Source organism: Phaseolus vulgaris, chromosome 6, assembly GCF_051622355.1.
Source record: "Phaseolus vulgaris cultivar YP4 chromosome 6, ASM5162235v1, whole genome shotgun sequence".
Lineage (NCBI taxonomy): Eukaryota > Viridiplantae > Streptophyta > Magnoliopsida > Fabales > Fabaceae > Phaseolus > Phaseolus vulgaris.
In genome coordinates this window covers 17,717,640-17,735,268 of record NC_143503.1, presented here as the reverse complement: position 1 = coordinate 17,735,268, position 17,629 = coordinate 17,717,640, and the positions used below count along the sequence as shown (strand labels likewise).

General features: G+C 31.8%; 1 protein-coding gene across 4 annotated transcripts; it reads left to right on the top strand.

Moving 5' to 3' along the window:
* Nucleotides 1–3,352: 3,352 nt before the first annotated feature.
* Nucleotides 3,353–9,873, top strand: LOC137831092 (DEAD-box ATP-dependent RNA helicase 53, mitochondrial). 4 transcript variants are annotated; one of them, XR_011084334.2, is made up of 8 exons: nucleotides 3,454–3,900; nucleotides 4,680–4,807; nucleotides 4,953–5,364; nucleotides 6,664–6,762; nucleotides 6,946–7,170; nucleotides 7,565–7,726; nucleotides 8,935–9,403; nucleotides 9,568–9,873. XR_011084334.2 is itself a non-coding variant. In XM_068638620.2 (7 exons), exons 1-7 carry the CDS (start codon nucleotides 3,547–3,549, stop codon nucleotides 9,286–9,288), a joined length of 1,734 nt encoding a protein of 577 aa, XP_068494721.2. In that variant the 5' UTR covers nucleotides 3,353–3,546; the 3' UTR covers nucleotides 9,289–9,873. The 4 variants fall into 4 exon arrangements, 1 of the variants encoding a protein (XP_068494721.2); XR_011084333.2 differs by having other exon boundaries at nucleotides 9,561–9,873; XR_011084332.2 differs by having other exon boundaries at nucleotides 9,478–9,873.
* Nucleotides 9,874–17,629: the final 7,756 nt, after the last annotated feature.

Sequence of the window (17,629 nt, the reverse complement as noted above, 5' to 3'; positions counted from 1 at the left end):
TGCCAACTTATGGAACCACCTTCAAGCACTAGAAGAAAACTCTTAAAACTTTTCCCAAGTCAAAACATAATAAATCTAACTATGTCATCAAAATTGTTGAAAATAACCTTTAAATCCAAATTTTGGAGGGGAATGGATTCAATCAAAGTATATGCAAAAAAATAATACAAATACTTCCACATAGTATGTGTCTAGGTAACAATTAGATCCCTCATGAACGAGAGACATAATGCATTAATCCTTATGTATCTTAAAGGAAAATTGAAATAGTCTTAAAGTTAGAAACCAATAAATTTTAAGTGTCACCTAAACAAAATAATGAGTCTCTTACATGCAAATATCATAGTTTAATATTTTTAAACATTCAACATGGTTGAGACATGAATGATGGTTGTATCCCTACAATACTCATTTATAGAATACAATACAAGGTCATAAATACTTGTTGTTCTAAGGTTCTCGTGAAATCAAAAAATAGGGAAACAACTGAGTTTATCACAAACATGCCAATGCAACTGTAACTTCCAAAAAACAATTAAATGGAAAAACATATAACTTTTTGCAAAATTGAGTATGGAAAGGGAAACTCCTCTTCTTAGAAAACACCCTAAATCTAAAATATTAGTTTTTGCAAAAAAAAACTCTAAAGTTTTCATTTTCAAACTTTTCTCCAAGGTCACTTCTGATAGAAATAATTGACAAATCTTTTACATTTTTAACATGTTTACGATTTGTAAAAGACTTTGAAAGTCTCATCCTTATGGTTAAAGAATTTCACCATGTTCATCTAGAGTAATTGTATGCCATGACTAGATTGTAACATTTTCATTGATAGACGTAGTTCTGGTGGGATCAAACAAGTTTAAGTGTATTAGCTCAAGAGATATTTGTGTATAAACATTATTGATACTTTTAAACGAGGTTTTAACATGTTTTTCTCTTATACAAGTTGCACAAATAAGATTGTCTTTGAATGACATTATTGACAAACCTCTTACAAGGTTATGTTTTTGCAATTTTGAGAGTAACATCAATCTCGTATGTCCACACTTTTTATGTCAAACTTAATGATCCTTGATAGTCATGAGATATAAGACTTTTTTTTTATCTAAAAACTTGTTTATGTCGATCTTGTACATATTACCTTTAGTATTAGTACATAATTGTGTCACATAATAGTTTTTTTTTACTATACATTACTTTTATTTGGTCTTGGCTTGATAATGTTTTTTCAAGTATCATTAACCTTCCAGGTTTGAATTTGGTTGCTTTCCTTAAGGCCCCTGGTAGTCGTATTATTCAGCATTTCAGACTTGCCGCTGTTATGTTTGCTTTATGGATGATCTGGCATATGAGAAATCATGCTAGATTTCAATAGTGCATCAATATGGATTCTTCTCTCCACATGATTAAGGATCACATTCGTATCTTTGGCAATTTGTCTAGGAAGAATATGTCTAATAATGTTAAGGATTTCTCTACTTTAAAGTTTTTTTATGTTTGTACTAGACCCGAGAAAGTTGTGACTCCTATTCAAGTCTTCTGGTGGTTTCTAGAAGTGGGTTGAATCAAAGTTAATACGAATGATGTTGTTTGAGGTAGTCCTGATTTAACTACTTGTGGAGGCAATTTTAAAGGTAGTTGTGGTGAGTACATTCGTGAGCTTTCTGCTTCTTTTAGGGATCCATACTGCCTTATATGATAAGATTATGAGAGTCATTCTTACTATTAAACATGCTCAAGCTGTTAGAATTTCAGGACTAAAAAAAGAAGGGGGGGGAGGGGGGGAGGTGAATTGTTTATGCAAAATTTTCGAAAACTTTGAAAGTTTAATGAAAGTCATAAGTAGAATCAAAGATACAAAACAAGATCAGCCAAAATCAAATTTGTTTTTAACTTGATTCTAGAAAATCAATCGGTTGTTTCTTCAATTCAATCGATTGTTTTTATTAGCAGTATATAAAAAACAGATTTAAATGAGATAAGGGGAAGAGAAATCAATACAACAGGTTTATACTGGTCCACTCTTAACTAAGAGTTACATCCAGTCCCCAGAAACCATTGGGTATTTCCCTATGCAATCAACCACAGATTACAAACCACACACACCAAAGAAGTGATCTTGAATCCCTCAAGAACACACACTTCCTTTGGCAATTACAACACACCACATATCAAACACCCTCCGACTCTGTGCAACACAGTTCTCTACAGAAATACAAAGATTAAAAGAAGAGGAAAGAGTACACTTGGATCAATTCATAGAATTAAAAAATGACTTAGGACACAATAGTCTTATTCCTCTTGAAGAAAAGTCGAAAGCCTTAGGCAATCTTTGGAAAACTGTTTTCAAAAAATGCAATCTGAATCTCTTGTTAATTGTATCTCAGCTAGGAGTATAAAACCCTTTTTATAGACTCTAAGTAGTTGTTAAAACGTTAAGAACAAAAGCCAAAGTAGTTTGTAAACCAACCAAAATAAATTTAACAGACTTAACAAAACTCTGTTAAGAAATTTAAAAAATCAATCGGTTGATTTATCGAAACAACCGATTGAATTAGTTTGACAACAAAGTCAACCAAAGTCAAATTGTTTCAAACTCTTTCAAAAGCTTATAAGTGTAAAACAATCTATTGAAACGATAAAACAACTGGCTGTTTTTCCATTTCTCTTTGAAAACATATCTTTTAAAAGGTTTCAAGATCAAATGACCTTGGATCAATTCTTGAAGTGGACTACAAATTCAAACACTACGAAATACTCAACTAAACAAGCAAAATAGGACTTCACACAATTCTTCAAGATTTGGTTGGAGTCATCAAAGCCTTTGTTCAAGACAAGCCTCTAGATTTAGTAAACTCTGGTTGGAATGTGATTCTTCATTGTTTTGCCAAGTCTTCTCTTTACTATTGTGGTGCCTTGGTCTCTTAGAGGCAAATGGAGAAGATGTATGCAAATTTGTGAAAAGATTGAGTTAAAGTTTTTCATATTTTTCGTGAAGGCAATCATTGTGTAAATAAGTTAGCTGATCTCAAGACTCATGATAAGTTGAATTTTCTCTAACATTCTGTTATGCTGAAGTCTGAATTTTGTTCATAACCTGTATCAATTGCATTTTTTTTGTTGTAATTGTTTTTTTTTTTTACATAAGTTAAGTTTGATATAGCCTCTATATTTACATATTCTTTCTTTTCTTTTATTACATTTTACATATTTGAACAAATGATTAATGAATTTTGGAATATGAGTCTAATTTGAAATTCCAAATACCTAACATGTAATTTTTATTAAAAAAAATGGGAGTAACCTCTCAAAATGTATAACTTATTGCTCTTGCTTTAAATTTAATAATAGTTTTTTTTAGTATTCTGGTGAAACAAAAGGTATGTAGACTCGTCCGCACAGGATTTCTACCCCTAAAACCCTAACACATAAAACCCTTCTAAAACCTTTAAAGGGTTTATCGCACTCCATTTCTCAAAACCTTCCTCAGTCTGAAGAACAAAACCCTAAACCTTAATTTCTTCACCAATCAGTGTCACCAGCATGACGAGTGTGATACTCAGAAGATCCTCCTCCGTAATCTCGCGCCGCTTCTTCGCCACTCTCGCCTCCATCCAACCGCTTCCGCGCCACCGCGGACTCGCCGTGCTCCGGCACGGTGGCTCCAGCGACGGAGTTGGAGTCAGATCCTTGCATTCGAAATCCGGACCGTTGAACTTCCGCTCGTCGCCGGTTTCTCGCGGGGCGCAGCTCGCCGTGGAGCGCGACTACTCCAATGAAGAGGTCGGTTCCGGCACGAACTGCGACGAAGGACTCGAGATCGCGAAGCTCGGCATCTCGAGGGAGATCGTGGATGCTTTGGCCAAGAAAGGGATCGCAAAGCTGTTTCCTATTCAGGTAAACGTCGATTCACTGTTGTTTTCAGTTTTCTTTGCAATTTGTGACTTTTTCTGGTTTTAGGTTTTTGCTTTGTTAATTGATGTTGTTAGGTTCGTATTTGTTTTGTAGTTTGGAGAAGGGAAATGGTAAATAACTTGAAACCGGTTGTCGGAAAATTTTACGAAATCAGTTAACTAGTTTAGTTGTATTTTAAACTTTGAATATTTTAAAAAAATTATGTAAAACAAAATATCATTTATTCAATAATTATGAAATTAAGCACTAAACGGAAAATTTAGAGAGAGAAGACTTTTGATATCAAGGTGGACATTATGTAATAAATTATTTAGATGAAGACATTTTTTATTTCTGGATATATTAATTTGATATAGAGTGTGAAAATTCAATTTTATAATTCTTATAATAATAATTATTATTATCATTACTATTTGTGGAGGGAATAATTTTAATTACATTCAGGTAATTTGTTTGAATTTGAAATAGTTTGGTTGAAAAAGAAGGCAAATGTGTATCATAGGAATTTCATAAAAGTCATTTGTTGCTATATTTTGGGCCGGAGCTCAAGTATTATTATTAGAAACCTGTGGTGAAATGAATTAAGTTCGGATAATATATTTTATATTTACATACGTGTTAAAATATTTTGGGGTTGTAAAAGATAGCAGAAGTCTGTTTACAGAAATATCAGGAAAACTAAATCATGCCATATAGAACTGTTTACAAAATTTATCATCTTTGATCATGAGGTGCTCAATTATTTGTTGTTGTTGTTGTAGAAAGCTGTGCTGGAACCTGCAATGCAGGGACGTGATATGATTGGTCGAGCTAGGACAGGAACTGGGAAAACTCTTGCATTTGGGATACCCATCTTAGACCGGATTATTCAGCTTAATGCTAAGCATGGGTACTTTATATTAGTTACACTTACATTTTACTTTTACTTGAATCTGTAGCCTTGTTTTTCTGCTGGAAGCAGGATTAGGTAATGGTCGTATCTAATCTTGATTTGTTTCTTCAACTAAACAAATTTTTGTCTTTGATCATTGCAGGCGAGGAAAAGATCCTTTGGCTATGGTTTTGGCTCCAACTAGAGAACTTGCACGGCAGGTTGAGAAGGAATTCAATGAGGCCGCACCTAACCTGGACACGATCTGTCTTTATGGAGGTATGCCCATCCAGCAACAAATGAGGCAGCTTAATTATGGTGTAGATATTGCTGTAGGCACACCCGGTCGAATTATTGATCTTCTCAATAGGAGGGCACTGAATTTGAAGGATGTAAAGTTTGTTGTTCTTGATGAAGCTGATCAGATGCTTCAAGTAGGATTTCAAGAAGCTGTGGAGAAGATCTTGGAGAATTTATCTCCAAATCGTCAGACTCTTATGTTCTCAGCAACAATGCCACCTTGGATAAAGACTATTACCCGCAATTACCTAAACAACCCCCTTACCATTGATCTCGTAAGTATACAAATCTATTTTAGGCACCAGTAAGAAAGGTTAATCAAGTTTTCAAATGTCATTTCTGTTGGGATTATGCCTAGTCTAGCATGACATGGGCCAAAGAGAGTTTTGAGGAGAAATTAGAAGATACCTAACAAATTTAATTAACGGAATCTTCTAAAGCTCAGGATTTTGTGATCAGTGAGGAAATAAATTTCGTATAGATGAAAATCTTCCTGCACAGAACTTGGCAGTGATTTCAAGTCAAGGTAAAAATATTGTATGCAGAAAACACTCATGAATAGAGCTATAACTTGTGGTGTCTAATTGTGATTGTGATGAAATACAAAGACAAGTTATAGTCTTTAAGGGTTAGCTGCCATCAGTACCTTTGAGTTATAAAACTAAGAATCTCCCTATCCTAGGGATTTGCATCACAGAAAGGCCCTAAGATTATTTTGGAAAATCGAAACAAATCAATTTTTTGGTGAACTAAGGCAGTTTATATCACATATGAAACATTCTAGCATGGTTATTTATTGGATACACCCAACACATTAAACAATAGTTTTAACTGACATCATCTTTTTTTACTAAAGGGCATACAGAGAGAATCTTAAAAAAATGACATTAATGCACGCAAATACCTAAAAATTACAAACAAATTTATATCATATTATGTTATGTCCGTCAATCTGAAACTAGTATATAAGGTTTCCTCTTCACATTGTCTTCAATGCAACTGGGATAAATACATGTACTGAACTCTACAAGTTGGACTGTGAACTCTTCTGTGTCCCTAAAATTAAAGTGCAGAGTGTCAGACTTTTAGTAAAAGTTGTAGTTAGCTAAGGTAATTTTTCGGCTAGAAATTTTATGTATATAGATGTCATAAATATTATATAATCTGTATTTATATGCAGGCAGCAGTAGATGTGTTCTCAACCTTCAGAAGAAATTGTAGCTTTCTATATTTGTGCCTGTATAACCTCTTTTTCTATGACATGTTTATTAAAAACAGTGGTTCTATGTAAGTTTATTCTCTAATTATCATTGTAGAAGGTATTATATAGAATTTTGGAATTTATGCCGCAGCATGAGATCTTCATTCAATTTTTAGTTTGATGGTTAGGTAAATCTGATGGTGCTATTGGCTTCTTGCGTTGATATCTAGCACAAGTAACTTAAATGTACCGATTTTTTGTGTGCACATTTTCCCATGATTTTTACTTTGTAAAGAAGAAGTATTTGAGATTAACTTGCAGAATCCTTATTGTTGATTGTAATACGTTACTTGGGAACTTACTGGTGCCGTAGGTTGGAGATTCTGATCAGAAGTTGGCAGATGGAATTTCACTGTACTCTATTGTGTCTGATATGCGCACTAAAGCAGGGATTCTTGTACCCCTGATAACAGTATGACTTCAGATTTAATCTTTTCTCCTTACGTTTGCATCAGTTATTAATGACATCATTGATGTTTTATTATAAGAATCTGTTTTATAATTTTATATTTTTTACTAAAATGATTGCAACTCAGTATGTTTGATTCTTAAACAGGCTTCTGTATGCCTTTCCTAATTGTATATACTTTGATAGGAACATGCAAATGGAGGAAAGTGTATTGTTTTCACTCAAACCAAACGTGATGCTGATCGATTATCACATGTGATGGCAAAAAGCCTTAAATGTGAGGCTTTGCATGGAGATATTTCACAAACTCAGAGGGAAAGGACTCTTGCCGGTTTCAGAAACAACGATTTCAATGTTTTAGTGGCAACTGATGTTGCATCACGTGGCCTTGATGTTCCAAATGTGGATCTCGTAAGTTTTATTTTACTAAACATTATGTTTGAAATTGTTGTGTTATACATGGTTCTTGATAGTTGATTAAGTTTTAAGAAAAGCTCATATTTTCTACATGGTAGTTCCTCCTTTGTTGTTGGTATCATGTTTGTCATATTTTAATAGTTGGATTTCCCTAAATTTTGAGGGTGAAGGGAAATTACGGGGTAATGTTTCCTTTCTAACTGCTTATCTTCACTATTATCTGTCCTTGTTGTATTACTTTTTCATTTTCCCTATTAATTGCTTGTGTGTATCTTATTAACTCTTATCTTTTATGCCTTAATGTTATATATTCTGTGTATATGTAAACACACTGACATACACTGTTATTCTATCTGTTTGTAAATTTTTACTTGGTTTTCTCGTACAGGTAATACATTATGAACTCCCCAGTTCATCAGAGATATTTGTTCACCGATCTGGACGAACAGGCCGTGCTGGCAAGAAAGGAGCTGCTATTCTTATTTACTCAGAAGATCAATTCAGGACTGTGAAGACTATTGAGCGTGATGTTGGATGCAAATTTACAGAGGTGATTTTGCTTTTTTTCCATTTCCATCCTTCTATCTTTCACAATTGTAGCTTTCTTTGTTAATATTATTGTAGTCCTTGCTGCACCAAGATGGGTAGCCTATTCAATCCAGTTCACCTTAAAGGGGCATTTGAATGTGCCGCCTCTTAGTTAGGGAGCTTTTTGGTGAATGTCTTACTAGTTTGTCATTTAGTTATGAAAGACTGTCTTTAACTTACCTAGGTTTTCACTACACTGCGTCTTAAGTACTAAAGCTCAAGTTGGTGACAATTTATGTTCAGCTGTCCCTGCACACAGCAAGTGCAGAGTTCTACCCATTAATCCATGGTAGCTTATACGGGATGTTATATTGATGTGCTCAAAGGATTAAAAATGTATGTAAATGTGAATCCATGTTCAACTGTTAAGAGGGTCTATTTTGCCTTTGATGTTCATAATATCAAGCAGGGAGGGGACAAAGCTGCAGAATTCAGACTAAAATACCTTGAATCCTTAAAGGGTGATGGCAATTAGATAAGACATTAAGTTTTGGTTTATTGTGATATTACTGCAATGCTGACTGCACATTTCCTTCTCATCAAATTTTATCAATTTCATTCTCAATTATGGATATACATCCATAGCTCTAGCTTTGGTTTAATTAGTAAACCTGTTAGTTGTATGTTCTTGGATCACGAGGGGTAAAATGTTAAGTGAAAGTAAATGTTACGACAAGGATTCTGATCTAAAACTGCGAGTTTATGGGAAATGATGTGATGAGAAAGGCTAAAGTTCTTTGTTTGTTGAATAATGAGTTAGAGGAAGGTGAACCTGTTGTGTCAAATTTGGCAGTGGAAGTAACTGTCCTCGCTTTATGTACATCTTTCAAGGCTTTAGCCAGCAAATTCTCAGTAACTAATAACGGATTGACAGTTCTTTTGTTATGGATTTTCATTTTTACTTCATCGGATTAACAGAAAATTGAGTCATTGCCAAATTTGATAGTGCTTAGATGTTTTATTTGATTTTTTGTTCGACTGTCGTGTTACGATTGTATTATACCTGTGCACATATTTGATCTTCAAGATGTGAAAGGCCAAATCTTTTGGCTGTAATTATTTATCTTGCCCTTTAGATTCTTTATCCCTTTATACGATCTTATAATAGGTGACTTTTACGTCGTATAATGTTAACTGCTCACATCTTATTCCAATATTTTTGTTTATCAGCTAGCAAAGATTAATGTTCAGAGTGGATCAGCAGATATGTTTGGAGGATGGAGTGGTGGTCGATTTGGTTCTTCAGGAGGTATGAGGGATCGTCAATCTGGAGGTACAGGTTTTGGTCGCAGTCCTGGATTTGGCCGTTCTGGCAGTTACACTAATTCTGGATTTGGCGGATCTAGCTATGGAAATTCCAGTTCTGGCAGTTACACTAACTCCGGGTTTGGCCGATCTAGCCATGGGGAGACGGGAAGCTTTGGAGGATCAAGTTCTAGCCGTTTTGGCAGCCCTGGTTCAAATCGGTCAGGAGGGGGTTTCGGTGGATTTGGTAGTTCAGATCGATATGGTGGTAGAAAGTGAAGCCAGAACAGCACATTTGGTGGTTCACATGGCAGTGGTTTCGGGGCTTTTGGGGATAACCAAAATAGTGATAGTTACAATAGAGTAAAGGCTTTTTAACTTCATCATCAACTTGGTAAGTAATCTTCATTTCTTGTTTAGTTTTAGCCTCTTGTAAAGTTAATTTACTGTCTTTATCTAAATGTTCAGTATCTCTTAGAGGTGGAAAAGGTTGGAATAAGATAATACATTCTATTTTGGGAGGCATTTCAGTATTTTTCTCTCGTGACAAGTCCTCAGGTAAAAGCCTGTATCATCTGCATGTTCCATAGCAAAGGAAAGAAAGGCCTTCAAATTTTGTAGCAGCTGCTTCATAAATGGGTGATCCAATTTGTTTAATACGTAATGGTCAAAGATAGAAATTTTTCGAAACAGGTAGGCATTCTCCTGTTTATAAACAATGTTGTGATACTAGGAAATTCATTATCACACTATAACTCATTATAACTATTGTAATATTAATATATTATCAACAATCTGCTTTTAGTTGCGTTGTGGGCTACTTACCGATGAATGAAATATTCAACAGCATCTTCTTTGATTAAAGAGAAACCCAAAAGAGTGATTTATTGCATTAGGCATAAAAATTGCTGAACTGCATTGAATCATAAGATCATAAGGAACTTTTTGTTGCTAAATGAATGATCCTATTTGATGGTCTACAAATGCTTATAACTTAATGTTAGTCACGTACTATATCTTGTCGTTATCAATTTACTATTGAATTGTTCCAATTAAGAATGACTGCCATATTTTTATTAATGATTATTGTTTTTACAACTATTTTTATAATTATGTTGTCAGTGGTGTATAAAATTTGAGGGTGAGAGAATTGAATTTTTCGATAATAATATTCTTTTGAAGTTACCAAAGATTTTATGTTCCACGAAGACATTGTATTAGCGTCGAGAAAGAAGGATAAAGAGTGAGGTTTATATTTTTATGAAATTATATAAATTATGTAAAGAAGAGTTTCATGCATGAAGAAAAGTAATTTAAATAGAAGTAGAGATTACAAAGAACGTGGAAAGTTGCAATTGTTTACTCTATGTCTATTTTTTTTGTAAATAAAGAAAAGTGGACATCTAACCAACGTAGTGTAAATGTCATTGTATGAAATAATCCGTGTTGTTAACCAATTTTATGCATTTGTTATTCAAGTTTTCTTTGTCTTAGTAAAATTTCATTGCAATTTACAATTTTTCTTTTCATTTAATTTTTTTAATGTTGATTCAATGTTAATCTTTTTCATATTGTTTTGCTTTATAAATTTCAATTTTCTTAATTGAAGTCTTTGATTTTTTTTTTTATTTAATCTAGAATTTTGACTTTTAAGTATTTCATCTTTTTTATCTTCCAACATATCTTGTCTTTGATTTTTTTATATATTTAATCTAGAATTTTGACTTTTAAGTATTTAATCTTTTTTATCTTCCAACGATCATTTACTTTTATAACAGTTTTACATTTTATGCAAATTTTCTTTAAATGTAAAATTAGAAAACTAAAAAATATGTATAAATTATCATTTTGTACTTTTAATTCCAAAAATCAACTAATTATAAAAAGGAACATTTCTATATTTTCCCTATAATTTAATGTTTAAGATTGGTAGTCTAAATAAAAATAATCTATAATCTGCATTTGTTTTTTATTGAATAAAATACTAAATTCATCTTTTATAAAAACAAATTGACACGTTCAGTGGAACTTGTGTTTACAAAGTAAGAAAAATGTGTAAAGAGATAATGACTAATTTAAATGTTTCGGACATGTATGAAATTAAGGAATAATAAAATTATTATGTCTAATACTCTTCAAAATATAAATATTATTAATGTTAATCAAAACCCCTAACAATGTAGGAAAAAAAAAATGTTAATATGGTTTACAAGACGTGCAAAATGTCTTAACTAGTGATATGATTACAATAACTTTACCCTTAATATATATAACAAACAAATTGTATCAACAAATGTGTTGATGATGAGTCTCGTGTTGACTCAAACATGGTCTATAATAAGAACTAGGATGAAAAATGTTCTCAGTTGATGTGAACCTCTCAACAAGAATAATATCCAGAAACTGAAACCATAACACTTGTAATATGCTATCTTAGCAAATGACCACTGTCGAATCCATTAGTCCAAACAACTAATGTTAGTTTTTGATTGTTAGTTGGCTAAATGACTCAAATAAGGGATGCTTTAGCCATTCCTCAGTAAGAAAACTAACCACTATCTAATAATTGATAGGAAAATTCCTATCAATAACCCTTGTAAATAAGGAAACAATAATATAAATTGCAATGAAATTTTATCCAGAAGATAATGATAACTTGAATAATTTATATAGAAAGTTCGTGAATAAAGACACAAACTCATTTCACTACCCTTTCTCATGTTTTAGAAATATTGTTACTCTGTTCATTTTTTCCACCCCATAAAAGTACAAATATTTATTTATAGACTTATTTTTTTTAGTTATTTATTACTACATGACACATTGAGTTTGTCAAAGGTCCACTTATCTTCACTGGAAAGTTACATGTACAGTAAGTAATTGTAATTTTCCATGCTCTTCATGATCCCTGCTTTGGTCTGAACAACTTTTTCGAATATGTAACTTCTTCAAATACATGACTCTTTTGATATTTCTATAATTTTATAAGGGCCTCACCCTTCTCTTTCTCGATGCATTTACCTTTCTCTCTCTTTTGATGCATTTAATTTATTAACATTTGTTTAATTTGATCTTTTAGAAATACAATTTGCCTTCAATGAATCAAACATAGAATCTTAGTAAGTCTCAAATGGATATTATTTTTATAAAAGCTTTCATGCAACTTGACATCTAGTCTTAAATGGATATTACATATTCAAGAAGTCAGATGTTCGAGTTGCATTGTTTTAGTAATGCTCAAAATGTTTGACATGAGATAATGGGTCAAAAATTACATATAAAGCTAGACCTACAAGATAATTAAAGAAATATAAGGTTTAAAATAATATTTAAAAATTTTAGCCTAAAACAAATAATTCAAAAATGACTTGGAGGTAGGGCAAGCTAAGATGGTTTGAAAAACACAAAATTCGAAAGGTCTATGACCAAAATAATGTGAAAGAAGTTAAAATTGAAAGCTGAAAAAGAATTTAACTAAAGAAAAGTTGCACAATTCAAAAGACTAGATCAAGTAAAAAATACAAAGGAGTTGAGAGACCGTATTCAATAAGAACAATGTACTAAAAAAAAGTGTAATTATCAGTATAACATGAGACAATATTTATTCAATAAAAACAATGTACTAAAAAAGGTAATTATCAATATAACATAAAATATCAATTGAAAACCGCAATGAGATAAATTGTGAAAAATAATTACCTTGATAAAACTTGAAACCCTCTCTAAAGAATTCACTTTATTATTTTAGAAGAATTTAATTATAGATAAAATTCAATGAAAATTGTTATTGGACACAAATCTAATCCTAAGGGAATTATATAAGTGTGAAAACGGCCTTTAAAGAGTATAAAAATAAAGAAAAACACACATGGACATGGAAGTAATATGGGAAACTAGAATTGAATACAAAGATAAAAAAGAAGAAGATGAAGTAATAAGAAGATAGAAAAGAGTAGTAGATAGGGAGGCTTATGGAAGAAGTAAATTCATTGAAGAAGATTGATCATACCACTTGGAATGAGACACCAAAATGAGTGATGAAGAGTCATCACTTGAAGTTCACACTCAAGATAACACTCAGAGTAAAAGTAGATAATTTAGACTCATTGAAAAATACTTGAGTTTCTTTACTCAAAATCAAGTGTAGTTTACAAGAGAAGACACTCTATTTATAAGAGTAGGTGTTGTGTAATTAAAGGGAGGAGGAAAATTCAAATTAACCCTACTTAAGTCCCTAAACCTGCGCATGTAATCATTGATCTAAACGGAAGCACACTTTCCACATTTAAACATGTGCTTAATGTGAGAAAAGTGTGACTTTACATTACCCTAATTGGGTCAAGGAGAAACCCAATTTATTAAATTTAAATCATAATCTATAAAAATAATAAAAAAGAGAACAGTTGATGCCCTGTGATATGATTTCAATAGCAAGATATAGATGATTCTTTGACATTTTATGGAATCAACTTGAGTTGGAGAATGAAGAGGCACTTTTATAGAAATTGATCAATGTTCTATGTTTCAAGAACTCACCAAAACTTGCACCAAACACCAAACTCACATGGAAGTTCCATTTCTTGTCAATTGAACCGATTAAAGTGGATGAGTCACTTTTGGAAAACCTTGTGGGGAAAGCTTGATACTAAACTTTTATTTTCTACCACTTGTCACCCACAAACCGATGGTCAAACTAAAGTGGTAAATAGAACTTTGGGACAAATGTTGCGATGCTTTATTTCCGGGAATCCTAGAGTGTGGGAGAATTTACTACCCCATGTTGAATTTGCTTATAATCGTGTAGTAAATTCTACCACCTCACATTCTCCTTTTGAGGTTGTCTATGGGTTTAATCCCTTAACACCTCTTGATCTTCTTCCTATTCCCATACTTGATGATGTCTTGTGCAAAGATGGGGATGAAAAGGCTTCTTTTGTGAAAAATTTGCATAAAGACATCAAATTGAGAATTGAGAAGAAGGTTGGCAAGTATGCTGAACTTGCCAATAAAAGGAGAAAAACATTGTTATTTGATGAAGGTGATTGGGTTTGGCTTCACTTGAGGAAAGATCGTTTTCCTACTCAAAGGAAGTCCAAACTAATGCCTCGTGGAGATGGACCTTTTCAAGTCCTAAAGAGGATTAATGACAATGCTTATGAGTTAGATATGCCTGATACATACCTTGGTAGTCATACATTTAATATCAGTGATCTAACTCCTTTTTTTGTAGGTCTCCAGAATTCGTGGTCGAATTCTCTCCAACTCGGGGAGTATGACGGAGATCAAGCTCAAGAGGAAATAGAAGTCGAAGACCAAGGACAAAAAGAGGTAGAGGCCGAAGTTGAAGAAGCTCAAGGAGACACTACCTTACCTCAAAGGCTTACAAGGAGCAAGTTTAAGGAATTAGGAAGTAGTGGTAGATTGTTTTCTCTTTTTATAGTGTCTCTTGTATGAAAAGTAGAATGTTTAAATACATAGTATTTAGGAAGGTGCTTAGAGGGAAATATTAGACACCTCTTTTGTAAAAGCATCTTTAGGCTTTAGCTTAGAAAATTCTAGAAGCTTGGGCATTAGCTTAGGAGGGGCAGTAGCTTAGGAGACTCTTGGGTAGCTTAGGATGCAAGCTTTGTAAAGCTAATGACCGGCCCTTGCTCCTATAAAAGGAGGGCTTTGGTCCTTCATAATTCAGAATTGATATTTGAAGTAACAAAACTCTCCCAAATTGGTGATTGAGTGTAGTGAGAACTTGCCTTCTCCTCTTCCTAGTCTCATCTTGAGAGCCTTGGTTCCCTCAAGTGGCGGCAATTCACACTTATCTTGGAGCAATCACACTTCAAGTGGCGTGTTCATCAACCAAGAACTACAACACATAAGTCATCTTTCTTATTCATCTTCTCATTCCATTTCTGTGCCTATTTGAATTCCTAAACATCTTTTAGATCCCTTTCTTGCTTTCTATTTGATGTTCTTGTTTAGTTTCATGTTTCAATCGGTTCATCTTCTTCCTTTCTAGCTTTTGTTCGGTGCATTTCATTTGTGAAGCTTTTCAATCGGTTCCTTTCATTTCTTTAGCAATTTAATCGGTTCATTTGCTTTCCTTCATCTTTTAATCGGTTCAATTGACAAGAAATGGAACTTCCATGTGAGTTTGGTGTTTGGTGCAAGTTTTGGTGAGTTCTTGAAACATAAAACATTGATCCAGTTCTATAAAAGTGCCTCTTCATTCTCCAACTCAAGTTGATTCCATAAAATGTCAAAGAATCATATCACCTTGACTCTTGTTATTGTGCTTTACTCCCAGTGATCCTTTGCAAAATGATAGAGCCTGAGTCATTGGTAATCTGAGATGTCTGAGTTAACCTTGGATCTTGTATCATACTCCTATTTTTCCTTTCAAGAGACTGAGTTGACCCAATTAGTGTTGTGCTACTCATGATTTCATCATCTGCCTAATATGACAATCATTGGCAATCATCTCAACTAAGATTTTATGATAAATCGTATACTTTTGTTCATTTTCAATAATGAACTCTACTATGCCTTTTATAACTTGTTTTACTTGTTCATCTTTTTATGATGTTTATTGAAAATTTTGACAATTACCTCGAAAACAATAATAGCTTGACCATTATTTGCTTAAACAAAATTGAACAATAAATAAGAGAAATAATAACCTTTTGAATTTTATCATTTTTGAGCTATAATCTCTTTTGAACAATTTATTCTATAAGTTTTTTCCACATTCTCACTACTTGTCAAACATTTTATTGCCTAAATATATATAAGATAATTTAAACTATTTTATTAGTTATTTTTAATATTTAAACTATATTCAAATGTCATCATTAATTATTCTTACTCATTTTATTAATTTATCAGTTCACTCTTAACAAACTATTTTTATTATTTTCTATAACATCTTAGAATCATTAATACCTTGTTCAATTAAAATTAGTGGCGAGGACAAAACCAAAACTAAGGAGTTTGAAACACTAATTGAGTTTGGTGAATCTATGACAATAGCAAGAACAAGAAGAGCCAAGGAAGCTTTACAACAAGGGTTGACAACACTTACTAAAATAAAACAAAGTTGTGAAGAATCAAAACAAGGGTTGACAAAGCTTCCTAAAATAAAACAAAGTCTTGAAGAATCAAAGTTCATATTCATCAATTGTCTCTTGATTGAAGAGGAGATTGTTTGACCTTATTTGTTAGTTTTTTTTGTTCAATTCTCACAAATAATTTTCGTCCTTAGAAGTGTGGCGTCCTCAATTTCTATATCATTTTTTGATCTTTTGTTCATAATCCATAATTCTAATTCTTTGTCTGTGAACTAAATAAAGTGTTCAACTTTTTTTTTCCTTGTTTCAATTCTTTGTCTGATTTTCTAGATGTCCAAACTCAAAATCTTAACAAGCAAGAGGGTTTATATCATTTCTTGATATCAGAACCACGTTATGAAAAAAAAAAAAAATCGTCATTCTTGGGTTTAATAAAAGCGAATCATACTTGTTGCAAAATTTTATTGACTGTCGTTGTCCTTACTCTTGTGGTACGTCCTCCAAACCCTTAAAGTGTTTCAAACTCTTTACTCTTGATTATATTTTCATCACTATATTATCAGTTAAATAAAGAAGAACCCTTAAATATTTTTATTTAGTATAATCACATTTATTAATATTTTAATTGTTGATTTTTTTTTTAATTTTTAGTTTACATATTGTGTTTTATAATCCACAAGTGTTTACTCTCCCAAAAACATCACAACTAACATGACTTTTAAGTAGATGTAAAACACAAACACTCTCAAGATGAAAATACTTTTTATTTGTTAAAATTATAAATTATATTATTAAAAATCTCTACTACACTTAAACTGTATTTTTTTTTTAACCTTAGTAATTTTTTTAGTGTAAAAAATATTTTAAGATCACTAAGTAAATCAAGTGAAGTCAACGCTAATTAACTCATACACTCGGTGACAACCTTACTAATTTCAATTGAACTCTTATTCACAATAGAAAAACACATGCTCTCTTCCGTGTATGTATATCCATATTTTTTATTAAATCAAAATATATAAAATTTAATAATTTTATTACTTTTATGAGTAATTAATTAAAAATATATATAATTCTGTAAAAGAAATATTATAAAAATTATACAACCATTATTTTTTAAAGAAATTATTGAATTATTTTTAAAAAATTATTATTTTTATTTATTTTATTAAATAAATTATTTTTTATTTATTAGAAGATAAAATTATCAAATTAAAAAATAACACCCATACATACAATTTTTTATCGTTTACTTCCTTTTCAAATATTTCTTTTTTATTAAAATCAATTAAATATTTTTAGAACGAGTCAGCAACCCACTCTTTCCAATACTTTTTTTTATTGTTAAAATTTATTAAAAATAAAAAACTATTAAAGAAACAAATTGACATATTTATTTTTTTGAATTTTTTAATTAATAATAAAAAATAGGTTAAAAATACATAACCTTTTTTCATACGTCTCATTATTTTATTGATCTATCTACATCAACACCCATTAAAACTAGTAAAAAAATATAAAAGAAAATAAAGTATTATAGTGATGATGATTTTACCTGG

Bases quoted from the DNA above. Each gene is read 5' to 3' on its own strand.
- LOC137831092 (XM_068638620.2), top strand. From the start codon at position 3,547: ATGACGAGTGTGATACTCAGAAGATCCTCCTCCGTAATCTCGCGCCGC. The intron at 3,901-4,679 runs GTAAACGTCGAT...TTGTTGTTGTAG, and splicing joins CAAAGCTGTTTCCTATTCAG to AAAGCTGTGCTGGAACCTGC. The intron at 6,763-6,945 runs GTATGACTTCAG...ATACTTTGATAG, and splicing joins TTCTTGTACCCCTGATAACA to GAACATGCAAATGGAGGAAA.